Raw genomic sequence first — 13,983 nt, forward strand, 5'->3', positions numbered from 1 at the left:
TATTGAACTTATTTATTAATGATATAGAGAATGGGATTAATAGCACTATTTCTGTTTTTGCAGATGACACTAAGCTATGTAATATAGTTCAGTCTATGGAAGGTGTTTGTGAATTGCAGGCAGATTTAAACAAACTAAGTGTTTGGGCGTCCACTTGGCAAATGAAGTTTAATGTAGATAAATGTAAAGTTATGCACATGGGTACGAACAACCTGAATGCATCATATGTCCTAGGGGGAGCTACACTGGGGGAGTCACTTGTTGAAAAGGATCTGGGTGTACTTGTAAATCATAAACTAAATAACAGCATGCAGTGTCAATCAGCTGCTTCAAAGGCCAGCAAAATATTGTCGTGTATCAAAAGAGGCATGGACTCGCGGGACAGGGAGGTAATATTACCACTTTACAAAGCATTAGTGAGGCCTCATCTAGAATATGCAGTCCAGTTCTGGGCTCCAGTTCATAGAAAGGATGCCCTGGAGTTGGAAAAAATACAAAGAAGAGCAACGAAGCTAATAAGGGGCATGGAGAATGTAAGTTATGAGGAAAGATTAAAAGAACAAAACCTATTTAGCCTTGAGAAAAGACGACTAAGGGTGGACATGATTAATTTATATAAATATATGAATGGCACATACAAAAAATATGGTGAAATCCTGTTCCATGTAAAACCCCCTCAAAAAACAAGGGGGCACTCCCTCCGTCTGGAAAAAGAAAGGTTCAACCTGCAGAGGCAACAAGCCTTCTTTACTGTGAGAACTGTGAATCTATGGAATAGCCTACCGCAGGAGCTGGTCACAGCAGGGACAGTAGATGGCTTCAAAAAAGGCTTAGATAATTTCCTAGAACGAAAAAATATTAGCTCCTATGTGTAGAAATTTTTTACTTCCCCTTTCCCATCCCTTGGTTGAACTTGATGGACATGTGTCTTTTTTCAACCGTACAAACTATGTAACTATGTATGTAACTATGTAGCTATATATATATATATATATATATATTCACACACATACACACACACACAATATACGTTTTCAAAGGTGTACATAGCCTTTAATGACTAATTGTTACTATAGGAAAAAATTTGAAAAGACAGTATAGAGTTCTGCCAGATCATGAAAGTGCATCCCCCAGGACCAATCTGAACTAGAACTATAAACTAAAATGTCCATACAATGCCCGAAACATTGTTCCACAGGGAGATAAGCACTGCCGGAGGCATCTGACAGCGGCTTCTCCCCTCAAATGTATCATGTGTATGGCCAAAATGGTTTGGGTGGAGACGACATTTAAAGGCCATCACTAAGAAGTCACTAAAAACACTAATAATTACTTCTTCCATGTCAAATGTGTTTGGCGAAATCATCATTTTGTTTTATTTATTTTTAACAGGGTAACATTATTTACAAGGGAATTCAATCCATAGTATACCTGCAGTTAATAGTGTCAAATGTCACAACATTGAGCACTACATATATTGTTCATCAAGATCACTTGCATTGCTGCACTGCGGTGCTATTATATCATAGACACACATTTACCCTCACAAACGTTATATTACTACCCAACACCATTTGTTATATCCCTCAGAAAAAGGACTAATATGGGCTAATAAATCTAAGCAATAAAGATGATCGCCACTCATGACTTACTTATGTATGACTATTTTTAAGTTCTTAGTTGGAGCAAAAGTCAGTTTGTTAAATATGTTTAGGACAATGTTAAGGTGAGCTGAGAAGCAAATTAAAAAGTGACTGGCCATGGTAACAAAACTTCAGACTTACTTGTATATGGTTAATTTGACATTTTTGGTAGAATTTTTCTGAGCAGCAGAGGAGCCTAAATAAATCTCATAGTACCCTTGGATGCTATACATTGATGGACAGTTTTAATTCCCTTATATTGATCATACACACACATGTAATGGCTTTACATAATAACCCAGGATTTGATAAAATTATAGATTGGAAGGTGATCACAATAAGGTTTTGTGCAATTCATGTTTTTGGCCTCCGTTTAACGTGTACACCGGGAAAAGCTGCCGACATATAAGTCAGCCTTAACAGCGGCATCCGTCACCATAGAATTTAATGGAATATGTTTTTTAAAAAGTATTTATTTATGCTCTTAATAAACAGAACAGTCATGAAAACATTTGTGTGGCGTGACAGAGGGCTAGTCGCCATTACAAAGTAGGGTAAATCAATAAAAAAAAAAAATAGCTTGCAATATAGTAAATGGTATAAGTTAAACGTATACATCATGAACGGTCATGACTGTGTTCATAACGTATACGTTAAACAGATACCATCATAGTCTAGATGGTGATGAATGCGCCTTTTAGGAACGTGTACCAGACACCATACATTTTTTTGCGGGATCCCTTGGTATGGAACAGCATAGTCTACCATGATATTCCATTCCCAAAAAAACAGGTACACTCTTTTAGCTAATGGAGCCCTATGGACACGTTTAGCATGTACCTCGGGAGCTTTCTTGACATACACGCTAAACGTAGGGTCAAAACATGATGTGCACAAAGCCCTAACGCATTAAAGGGGTTATGCAGGGACCAAAAATTATTAGCAGTGTACTCCCTTCAGTAAATCAGCACAGTCGCGAATATATATTCCGGTCCCACGTCGCGCGGATTCTGAGATTTTCAACTATTTTGATAGCGCCGGTGGGGGACCGGAAGTCTAGTTGCACAACCTTCTTTGAGGTCGATACGACATGAGACCGACCCCCTGTACAATCAGGAGAAGTAGTACAGCGGGGTCAGTCACGTGACGAAGAATCGTATCGTCATCAAAGAAGGCTGTGCAACTAGACTTTCGATCCCCGGACAGCGCTATAATATTCTATGATAATCTCAGAGTCAGCGCGACGGGGGTTGGAATGTATATTACCGATGGTACTTACATAGTGCAGTGAGTACACTGCTAATACTTTTTGGTCTCCATATAACCCCTTTAATATTAATAATCCCCCCTGCAATTCAGCTGCTTGCCACAACTACCATGCGGCTGGATAATTCCAATTTCAAAGGCCAACGTATTTTTTAAATTGTCTGTTTTATTGAATTTTCACAATACAAAATAACTGTACAAATAACATTGTCAGCAACACAGAAAAAAATCATAGGTAAATCTAAATGCAGAGTGACTAAGCAAAGAACCAGCAATGGCTATTTTAAAGCAGTTATCGGATATTAAAAAGTGGTTTACTGACTGAGTTAGGCCGGTATCACACAAGCGTTTTGATAAACCTCCGTAAAATGGATTTGCAATAACGACATATTACGGATGATATACAGTGTGTCATCAGTATTTTATCAGGATTATACTGACGGGCTGTTTTCTAGGGAGGAAATAAAATTACATGAGACAGAGCCTTTGAAAAACGGATGCAATACGGATGAAATTCTGATGACATACTTATGCAATACGGATCACATAGGGATGCATATGTATTTTAAACTTTCTCCACGCTGGTCGTTTCCATCCGCAAAACTGATGACAATATTGCATGCTGCATTTAAAAAAAGTTATATATACCCGCGTGAATAACCCCATAGATTTACATTAGCCCTGTATTGCAGACTGAAAAATATATAAATATTATACATATATAAGGTCTATTTCACATGGCAGGATTTAGGATCAGTATTTGTAAGACAAAACCACGAGTGGCACATTCACGGAGAAAAAGTATAATGGAAAGATTTGCACCACTTCTGTGTTTTGTCCCTACTCCAAATACTGAAGCAAAATACTGGCCAAAATACAGTCGTGTGAAGGTTGCATTAAGCTACCTTGCTGCAAATGGATGGCATATGCTGAGAAAATTGTCAGTTTACTCGATGTTTGCTCCGTACATGCCATCAGCATGCACCAGATTGGAAAATACTTTTAAAGGATCTGAACTTTTAGAAACCTGCGTGTCAGACACAAAAGCATTACAACTGAATCCTATAAGCCATGAATAACCATGAACCACTATTGGCAGATATTTGGATCTGGTTATAAACCCCTATATGTCCACTTTTGCCAAGACATGAACAAATTCCCAGAAATCTCTGCTGTCCACTGCCGTAGAGCATTCGAGGGCTGCAGCACATCGCAGAAGTAAATCTGTCTAATTTGCTCTACTTGGGCAGGACACACCAATGCTTTGATTCTTCGAGCCATTGTGTTCCTAACAAGGCTCATTAAGAGCGAGTGTGTAGCCAAATACTCTACTGGACCACCGCCACATCCTGGCACAAATCCTGGTACACAGCAATGACCTGGCACAATCTTCTCTAGCGCTCTCCTCTTCTGTGTCACTTTAAGACTCCAGCTGGCATCCAGTCATTTGGAACATAATCCCGTTAGCCCACAACTACAGCTGAACAGAAGCAGATTTGCAAAGTGCTGGAAGAATAGTTTACTTTAACAATACAATCACACTGGCACAAATAAAACGTAAAGAACATTCCTGCTGCTGCTCTAAGTGAAGTGTCAACAACTGATTAAAATAATCCATGTACTCGCCATTCCAAGAGCAGCACGGGGAGGGCAATTAATACTCTGAAAACTTTTAGATCCCTTTTCAATATGCCATGAAAACAGTCTCCATGTGTGGACAGGACGGGAGGTTACATTTCAATTAAAATGCCCAGTTATCAACTATTTCCACTCGCCTGGAATTCAAGAACTGGCTTTGAGGCCATACAAAGGAGCACAAGCAGTGAAGTTTAGTTTTTATACCAAAAATAGACTAACTTGTACAAATTCAAAGTATTCTATTTATCCCTTAAAAGACTAAATAAAGTGTAGGAAATAATGTATAATAAATGGGATGTGCCGGAGCATTCACTTCGTGTAGCCCTACAAATAGCAGCAATGCAGCAACCCATGCTTTAGTCCTCAACGTCTCCACTGTTGGGCATAAGAGAGCTGGAGAAAAGAATACCATGCTGGATTTATTTCCATCCCTTAACAATTTAATTACTAAATATTCTAAACTCGTGTGTGCCATATTTTTCATTAAAGAAACATACTTCATAGCAATAAACCCCCCCCCCCAAAAAAAATAAAAAATATAGGTTGTGTTCACACTACGTTTGTAGTTTCGGTTTGACTATGTTCAATGGAGGCCGTGGCGAATGCCTCAGGATGGAATAGCATAGTCAACTACACTATTCTATCTAGCAAGAAAAAAGGTATACCGATGTATACCAGCCAGATACTCTTTTGGCCTCTGTTGGGTGAATGGGGGTCTATGGACACGTTTAGCGCATGCGCTGGGAGCTTTCCCGGTGTGCACGTTAACCTAGCTGGAAACGCAGTGTGAACCCAACCTTAGGCAAAAAATGATGGGACACATCACGGGAACCGGACGGAACCATTAAAGTCAAAAGGGGTATGTTGGGCGCCGTGTTTTGCATCAGGCGACTGATCTATCACAGTATTAAATTAAAAGCTATTATTTAATTACTATATAAGCTGCATAGGGTGTTACGACCCAATGCAGTCATTTGGGGCTTCACGGCATAAGAAAAACGCAAAAGAAAACCAGGGCTGGTGAAGATTGAATTGACATCATCACCAGACCTGTACTTCGGCACTAGTGGTATGGAATTACAGATCCTATCACGACCCGCTCACACAATTTTCTAAGCATAAGCAGATTTGGGAAACTCCTGTCCCATCCTCGACATGCAGTTTATCATACTAGTATTTAGGACTATATCTAGTAGTGATACTCCATAAGTGAAGTATCTAAGGTGAGCACCACATCTCAGTAGACACCAATATGGTTCTCAGTTTCAGTTGACCCTGCAATAGCACACACACGATCTGAAAAAAGTCTAAAAACTTAAGTGCCTATACTGCCAAGAGGGGATCGGAGCAGGAGTGTCTCAAGGCCGCTGGTATTTGGTCATTCTGCAAATGCTACATGAAATAATTGCTAATTATTAACTGCGGCGTTAGGGAAAGTGAGGCAAACTGTTCAGTGTGCAGGTGCCACATTGCATTTAAACAGAACAGCCACTTTCCTGTGGTTGGATCATAGAACTCATTCAAATGCTTAGATTGGTTTGCAAATCTTACTTTATTGCAGAGTGAATAGAAATAGATGGAGGAGGCGGAGAAAGTCGTGGAGGAACATCATACTCTTCCATTAGGACATTTGATAAAACCTACAAAAAAAACAACATATATAAGAGGCAAATTTGTATTTTGGTTCTAAATATTAAAATTTATATTCGGATTTTAAAAAAATACTAAATTTGCAACACAGGAAGTCCAATTTTTGCTTTATTGCCTTGCAAAATACCAGTAATTTAACAGTTAGATCGGTTGTTGAAGGTTATACCATAGTGTTCTTCATAGTCTCCACGAAAACTGGTGTTTTTGTTCACTTTATTCTGATACTTGTACATTTATACATGCACAAAAAAAAGAAAATCCTTACCCTGACATTTTCTGAAGATAAATCATGATGCTTGTGTTGTTTGTGCAAGAACCTTGCCTCTGAACTCAAGTGTCTGATATGTCTCCCATTTATAATAGAGTTAGCAGTTTTCCCAAGTTTGGGAGAGCTATTAAGCGTTAAACGACAAGCTGCTAAGTGACTGGCACCAGAAATGTCTCTTGGACACCAGGCTTCAACCGGCATTGGCTGGTCTCTGCAAGGCACATTTTCCATATGATGTACATGTCTACACATTCGGCTGTCAGGTGGGATCGGAGGTGGTCGCTCTGGTGGGGGTGGTGGTTCTCTTATAGGAGGCGGCGGTGCAGGAAGAGGTTTATCTTGTTTTCGGACCATACAAGGAGAAGACTGAAAAACAAAACATTACTTTAACACATTATGCAATAAGTAATATACATTCTTAACATAAAAGAACATAAGACATTAACTTTGTATGTTAGATTTACATATAACAATGGAAAGCAACCACCATTTGTTGGATTCTTAATTTGTTGGATTCCTAATATTGTAAATCTATTTTAAGATAGTAAATCTTAAGAGAAGTATCTTTAAGGGCAGTGCTACATGGCAACTTTGCCAGCATGATGATTTTCAGCAGCTGAAGTTGCATGATGTCACATAGGCTAGCTCAACTGGCATGGCAGGGCACCAAGAGCAGAGGGAAGGGGATGGAGAGAGGTTACAGCGGAGAAGTCAGAGACTTCATTCGGTGCGTGGGGATTACATGTTAATTTCGTTAGTGTGGCTTGCAGCAGGATCGCCGACGTAGGTATGTTTAAACCTGTCTCCTTTACCCCTATCTAGTGGTGTAAGCGATGTGGGGGCAGGGGGTGACAGACTCACTTTAAGCTGAACAGATAGGCAAAAAATGATGTAGCTTTATGTGATGCCTATTGGTATAAAATGAACTGTTGATACTATTATACCTGGCTTATATTGTATTAATAAGAATGGCATCAAGTACTTACTATGTACAATAAGTTACAGTACAATATGCTCCTCACCCCTTCTGAAGTTTACCTTTGGTGACCCAGTAGGACTGGCACAAGGGGAGCGACCTACTCCTTTATGAATAAGATCCAGTCGAGGAGGAACTGGTGGTAAATTGAGATGAGGGATTTGTAGAGGATCAGTGGGATTTTTTTTTCTTTGGGAAAGGGGAGAAGAACCTGGAGAGGCCACTGGCGAATTCTGTCTTTCATTCATCTACAAAAGAAAAAGGCATTGCTCACAAGTAGTAAGACATGTTACAAAACACTTTTATTTAAGTTTCTTATATAGAACAACATATTACACAGCACTCTATAGAAGTTGTGGTTACTCACTGTCTCCAGTGGGTCTCACAATCTAAATTCCTTATCTGTAAGTTTCTGGAGTGTGGGATGTACCGGGAGGAAACCCACGCAAACACAGGGACAACATACAAACTCCATGCAGAGGTCGTCCTTGGGCATACATAAATTTAATTTGTTTCACTATTTCTACAGGTTGTCACGATCTGGGCTAGCTTTATCTTAGTGACCATTCTACAGCTTTCGTTTTGCCCATTTTGTGTTTTTTTTTTCTCTCTCTTGTGTAATGAACATTTGAGCGGTCTGATTTTCATGATAATATTTGGGGCTCATGCTGTCCCAGGTACAGTAATCTCATTTCTTTGCTGTGATTATTACATAGCCGCGTATTTATAGTACTCTTCTTTGGTGCACAATGCTCCTCTATGTTCAGATGTGTTATAACTGGTATTATCGTTATATAGGCCATTTTGCTGCTCATACTTAGTCCTGCCTGGGTTAGAGGGATGCAATTTTTCTGTGTCCTTGAATTTTTCTTCCAATCGGTCTATACAGTTTCTTACATTGTTTTAACGGTGTCTTTGTGATACGATTGTCATTTATACTTAATAAATTATTGTTATATACTTTGGGCATTCCGTCCTTTCTTACTTCGTATATAGGTATTAATATATAATTATGTAGGTCCCTTTATGGTCTAATTAGATGCAACTGTTTTTTTTAAACTAAAATTAGAGTCAGAGCGGCACACAAGGCATGTTCCCATGTATGAAGTTTTGCGGTACCACGACTGCGATGTCACAAATTTTTACACTGCATTGTGAGAGCAGAAATTGACAAAAATAAATTACATAAAGTAAATTACAGAGGGCACAGAAAAATGGGATCTTTGAATATTCCCTAAAGTGGCACTACCAAAGGGGCAGGCCACATGAAATCTAATACTATTTACGGTTTAATATTGGATGTGCTCCAAGTTTAGTAACTTGGTAAACTGTGAGCTGTAGTAAAATGTGCAGGTTTATGAATGATTTAATATATTATACTAGAATTACCTTTCTCACAAAGGCTAGCCGGGTCATTATCAAGCATTCTTCCCGATCATCGTCATCATCGAAATCCAGCATAGGCGTACATAAACTATCTAAAATATTACTACTCCTGTGCTCATCTCTTGGATCAAAAGGATCAACTATAATTGGTTCTGTACCCTTAATTTCACAACGGCAGAAAGGACAGCCCTGTCCATCAGATTCCTGCAAAGAACAATAAAAGACTAAAACACATTGTATATATGTATATGCACTTCACAAAAATTAGTTGCAATGCATATGGAATGAAAAAAACAAACAACATATCGTCACCCAAGTATATGTTTGACACCTTATGGACACGGCCTAGTTTGGGCGTTAAAGCATACCTAACCTTTCAGGTGACTTTTCAGAATAAGCGGTCGTATGTTTACCTGAAGAATATAACTATTTCTGGCCATTATATGACTTGTATTCTGCATTATTTAGCAGTTTTCCCCTCTGCAGGTTCTCTACTTAATTCGCAGTTGTCTTTGAGCTAGTGGGCAGAGCCAAACTGCTATCATGTCTTCTACACCCTGCACAAAGAAGAGGTGAATACTGCTCTCCTATCTCTATCACATATATAAAGAAGCAGTAACATAGAGGACATTATACAGCAGTAATGAGCAGTATAGCTGAGAATCCATCATTGGGTTGAGATAAAACACTTACTAGACGATGCAGCAGCATCTCTGTGTGCCTCTCTTGTCTGTCTCACTCTCTCTGCTCTTGCCCTCTTCCTCCCCCTCTCCAAAAACTTCTATAGGCAGATATAACCTGATCCCTCAGTGAGCGGATAGTGCGTTTCAGCTTGAGGACACGGATATAGCAGCAAATTCAGTTAGTGAACAGTTAGTGGAGGGCTGGAGGAAGGAGTCTGATAAGTGGAAAAAAATAGGCATTTTTCTCTAATAAAGATATATTACGAAGTTTCTTATATTCACTTGTAATATTGATTTATTCACCTACCCGCTCCTCACAACATACTATCACAGTGCGGTGCGGCAAGAGGTTAAAGAGGATCTGTCACTAGTTTAGTAATGCCCAATCTCCTAGCTAATCGAATAGCCCCTGTCACATTGATAATGCTAGTGAAAATAGTGTCCCAAAAAGTTTATTATTTTAAAAGTTATGAGCTTTTTTCTAAATATGCACATGAGGCTATACTAGCCAAGTGGGCATCAACACCAGCGGGGTGGAGCTACTTCACAGCCTCTGACGCTGTCCTATCAGCATGAAGCTGCTTCACACAGTGTGAGAGACTGAGGCTGGAGGGAAGGGGGATCACTTAAAATAGCTATATCTCGGGTTGTGGTCTTTCATATGACACCAGGATCGCAGTTCTAGCTGTGAAACAACCGGAGTTATCACCAGTTGAAAACACAGTCAGGAATGGAAGCTGTATACTATATGATCACGCTGTGTTGCTGGGCTGGGAAAGGGGACAACTGTATGATGCTGAATGGACAGTGCCATACAGACAACATTACACTGCCCAGAGTAAAAAGAAAGAGTCCCCTCCTATTTGGCTATTAGAGCCACATTAGCATATTTAGAAAAATGCTCATAACTTTGCAAATAATAAAAAAAAATTGAAAAAAAAAAATCACACTGTAGTTATCAGCATCATAGCGCCTGTTAGATTAGTTAGAAGATAGGGAATTAATAAACTGGTGACAGAGCCTCTTTAAACAAGAATGCCATTTCTACTACAACTGCATGCTATCATGCATGAATAATTTTTGACATAAGCATTTTTTTCTTGCTATGGAATGCTACTTACAAGGTGGATATTGGGTTCCGACTGACATTTAATTTTACATATGGAGTTTTCCTCTAGAAGAACTAAATTCAGTGCTTCAATGGGAGAACTGTACAGCATTCAATGGAGCATGCTATCGAGGACTAAGTTGTAAAGGCACTTTGAAGGTAAATGTATAATATAAAAAATTAGCAGAAAATGTCGTTCTTTATTTGCCCTATTAACTAATTTAGAAATTTTTATAAATAGTCATTTAATTAATTTCTGGTCTTATTCATTGCATCTAGTTAGAGGAATTATATGCGTGCAAGAAATGTACAGTTTATGTATCTTGTTCTGGCTGCTGTGTAGTTCAAAATGTATGTAAACCAGATGACTGTCAGGAGTTGCTTAGAGTGCATCTTGTGTACTAAGTGGAACCAGGCTTTTCTTTTTTAACTCCATATACACAATTATACTATGCTCCATCTCCAAAGCAATGGTAATGCAGATACGTACAGTAATGGAAGGAAGGTTTTGTCTTATTTTCTATTACAAAACACGGTCTATACAAAATCTGAATAGTGTGCAAAGATCCCTACTTGATCAATCAGAGTATCCTGACCAATATGATGACCCAGCACAATGATTAAACACAGCCAGCTAGTCACATGATCACCTTGGTAAGGGGGCCCAGGTATGGCATGAATTACAAGCTTTGATTGGCACTGTACAAGTTAAAAGATACATAAATCTGCCATTGATTTTCTGTTCCGCTATGCCATCTATTATTAGTGAGGAGAGTTTCTACAATATGAGGAACACATTTAATACCTATAAATACAGTCATCCATAAAGAAGAAAAATAACACACAAAAGGCTCCACCACATCACGAGATTACCATGCGAGTTCACATTTATAAGGTACGCTATTCTGCAATGATGGGGAGAAAAGAAACTCGCTAATATCTACAGATGGGTGTCTGGTTTGGCGGAGAACCATGTTCCAAAGCTCGTAAAGGGGTCAGACATAAAGGTAGCGCAAGAGACTGTCTTCTTCCTACTGGAGCAGAGCCATTTGGTCTACGGTTCCCAAGGACCATCGCAGTAAATTTAATGTCCACTCCTGACATTTTAGGTCCAACAGTAGATTTTGATGAAGTTCTTAATGTATCTTTATAGAGGTGGGTGCTCACTATTTCTAAACCAGGGCTGCAAATACTCTGGTTAAAGGTTAAGTTAAACAAAATTCTTTCTGCCTGCAGACACCTCTGGCGCAAGTTAGAAGCTCACTTCATACGGTTTATACATTAAACCCCATAATAAAATAGTATGCAGTAAGCTCCTAACTTTCCCTGGCGGCAGTTGCAGGCGGGAATTAGGGTTGTCCAATTTTTACTCAGGAAATCAGAGCAGGGAGGAGTAGAAAAATGTAAAATAAGCATACAAGTCTACAATCAGCATATTCTGCATGGTCAGCCAAATGTTATCATAAAGACAGCAGCACACAAACAATTGGCAGACCACATACAAATTTAGAGGCCACAAAGTACCAATAGGTAGTGAAAAAGGAATGCACTTAAATGCAAAAAAGTACCCAACCACAAAACAACAATGCCGCTAAAGACATTAATACAGATAGTGCCCCACTTAACTAAGAAGGATCCGCTGTCACAATGTATGACAAGGTCTCTAATGCTGGCACAGATCCCCTTGCCAAGTCTCGAAAAGCTCCAGAAAAAGAACTGCAGTCAGGAAATTGCAGGTTTTGTTATACCAGAAGCCTTGGGTGCAGGAACGTGTTCAACCCAATCCAGCCCTGATCCAGTCTTTGACAACAACCCACCCAGTCTTCTGGATTATGTTGACCATCTGCTCTCCCATGTGTCCAAGAGTATAGTAAAGAATTTAAAGGGGAATTTAAAAATCTTCTTTCCGTCCCTGCGGAGGTGGGAAATACTCCAGGTGAGGAAGTCATGAAGGTACCAGGGACAATTTATATTAGTGTTCACTACTGTAATATGGACACAAGTTGTTGTTTTTTTAATTAGGTTTTTACACGGTCAGAGAAGGTAGGAAGATCCCAGAAAGAAAATATTCACAAGTTCCTAGAGCCAATGTATTTTTGGGAGAGGCAAGACTTTTTCTGCAGGTATTTTGTGCTGTGCAAAATTGATTTCTGTAGATGTTGTTCACAGTTGAGGATTTCATAAGTAAAAGGTTTGGAAATGTAGCAAATAATGTTAGTGAATATTAACTGATAATATTTGTCATCTTTTTTTGATTCTGATTAAATGAAATAAAAAAAAATAAAACATTGTTTAGAAACATTTTTTTTTTTACAGTGCTTTACAATTAATGTAACCATACAAAAATACATCCTAACAATTTAAAAGTGAGAGGAGTCAGCAAATAACAAATCTTCTGCTCACAAAGCGGAGAATTCTACAATGTGTGTAATGTGTAATGACAGTACCTGCCAAGACGTGAGACACGAAGTACACATCAAATGTCCACATGGCTCAATCTTCACATCTTTATCATTTTCTGCACATATTTTACATAACTGAAATGTTGAACCCATTTCACAGTACAATTCATATTGTTCCTGGAAGTGATAAAAATGGACAATAGATCATTATAATAATAGTAGCTGCATAATAACAATCAGTCAATGCCCTGTCTAATCCCCAAATAAAGGTGTCACCTGTGTGTAAACCGTTCATGATATGATCAGCATAGCGCTTCTCTGAAGGGAACTTATAGTAGAACCTATAATGGACTTGTATGTGTTGCAAATTTCACTTCAGCTTGGAAGTAAAGTTATTTTTACAAAAAAAAATCCTGATATTGTGTTTGATGGGTGATAGGGCTGGGCAATTAATAAAAAAAAACCTGAAACCGAAATGCAGTGCAATTAACCGTCGCCATCTCGCGCAGATCGGGTTCTTCGATTATTTTTTCCGGTTTTAACTGTATCTGTCCGTAAGGTCCCTGCTCTACCATATCATTAATTCAATGGTGTAGCATGCAAATAGTGGGCGTGGTGTGCAAAAAGGGTGTGGCCTAAATAATAATTCATTAATTGTAAAATCGAGGTTACACATTCAATTAATCGTGATTTGGATTTAGGTCATAATCGCCCAGCCCTAATGGGTGATCTATAGCTATATTGCATGACAGCACTACCTGATAGAATTTGAAAGCACACCACATTGTACCAGACTAATATACCAATCTGAATTAAAATAAGAAGAAAAATAAATCATTTCATTTGAATGGGGCAGAGTTGCAACATACCCACACAGGCCATGGACGACAGTTTCACTGTGTCAAGAAGGAAAAAAACTTAAGGGGACGCTGATCTCCACAGAGATAAATGAATGCTATGTTT

At 38.8% G+C, this 13,983-nt stretch overlaps 1 protein-coding gene across 2 annotated transcripts in view; it reads right to left on the reverse strand.

Moving 5' to 3' along the window:
- The window catches only part of CBLB (Cbl proto-oncogene B), a 157,888-nt gene that overhangs the window by 40,416 nt on the left and 103,489 nt on the right, over positions 1-13,983 (reverse strand). For both annotated transcript variants that reach the window (XM_075852808.1, XM_075852807.1), the window contains exons 8-12: positions 13,066-13,197; positions 8,831-9,031; positions 7,504-7,689; positions 6,463-6,831; positions 6,099-6,187 (exon numbers count right to left, since the gene is read on the reverse strand). In XM_075852808.1, coding sequence (XP_075708923.1) covers positions 6,099-6,187; positions 6,463-6,831; positions 7,504-7,689; positions 8,831-9,031; positions 13,066-13,197 — 977 coding nt within the window. The remainder of the gene's footprint in view (positions 1-6,098; positions 6,188-6,462; positions 6,832-7,503; positions 7,690-8,830; positions 9,032-13,065; positions 13,198-13,983) is intronic.

Source organism: Rhinoderma darwinii, chromosome 2 (assembly GCF_050947455.1).
Source record: "Rhinoderma darwinii isolate aRhiDar2 chromosome 2, aRhiDar2.hap1, whole genome shotgun sequence".
In the NCBI taxonomy this organism is placed as follows: domain Eukaryota; kingdom Metazoa; phylum Chordata; class Amphibia; order Anura; family Rhinodermatidae; genus Rhinoderma; species Rhinoderma darwinii.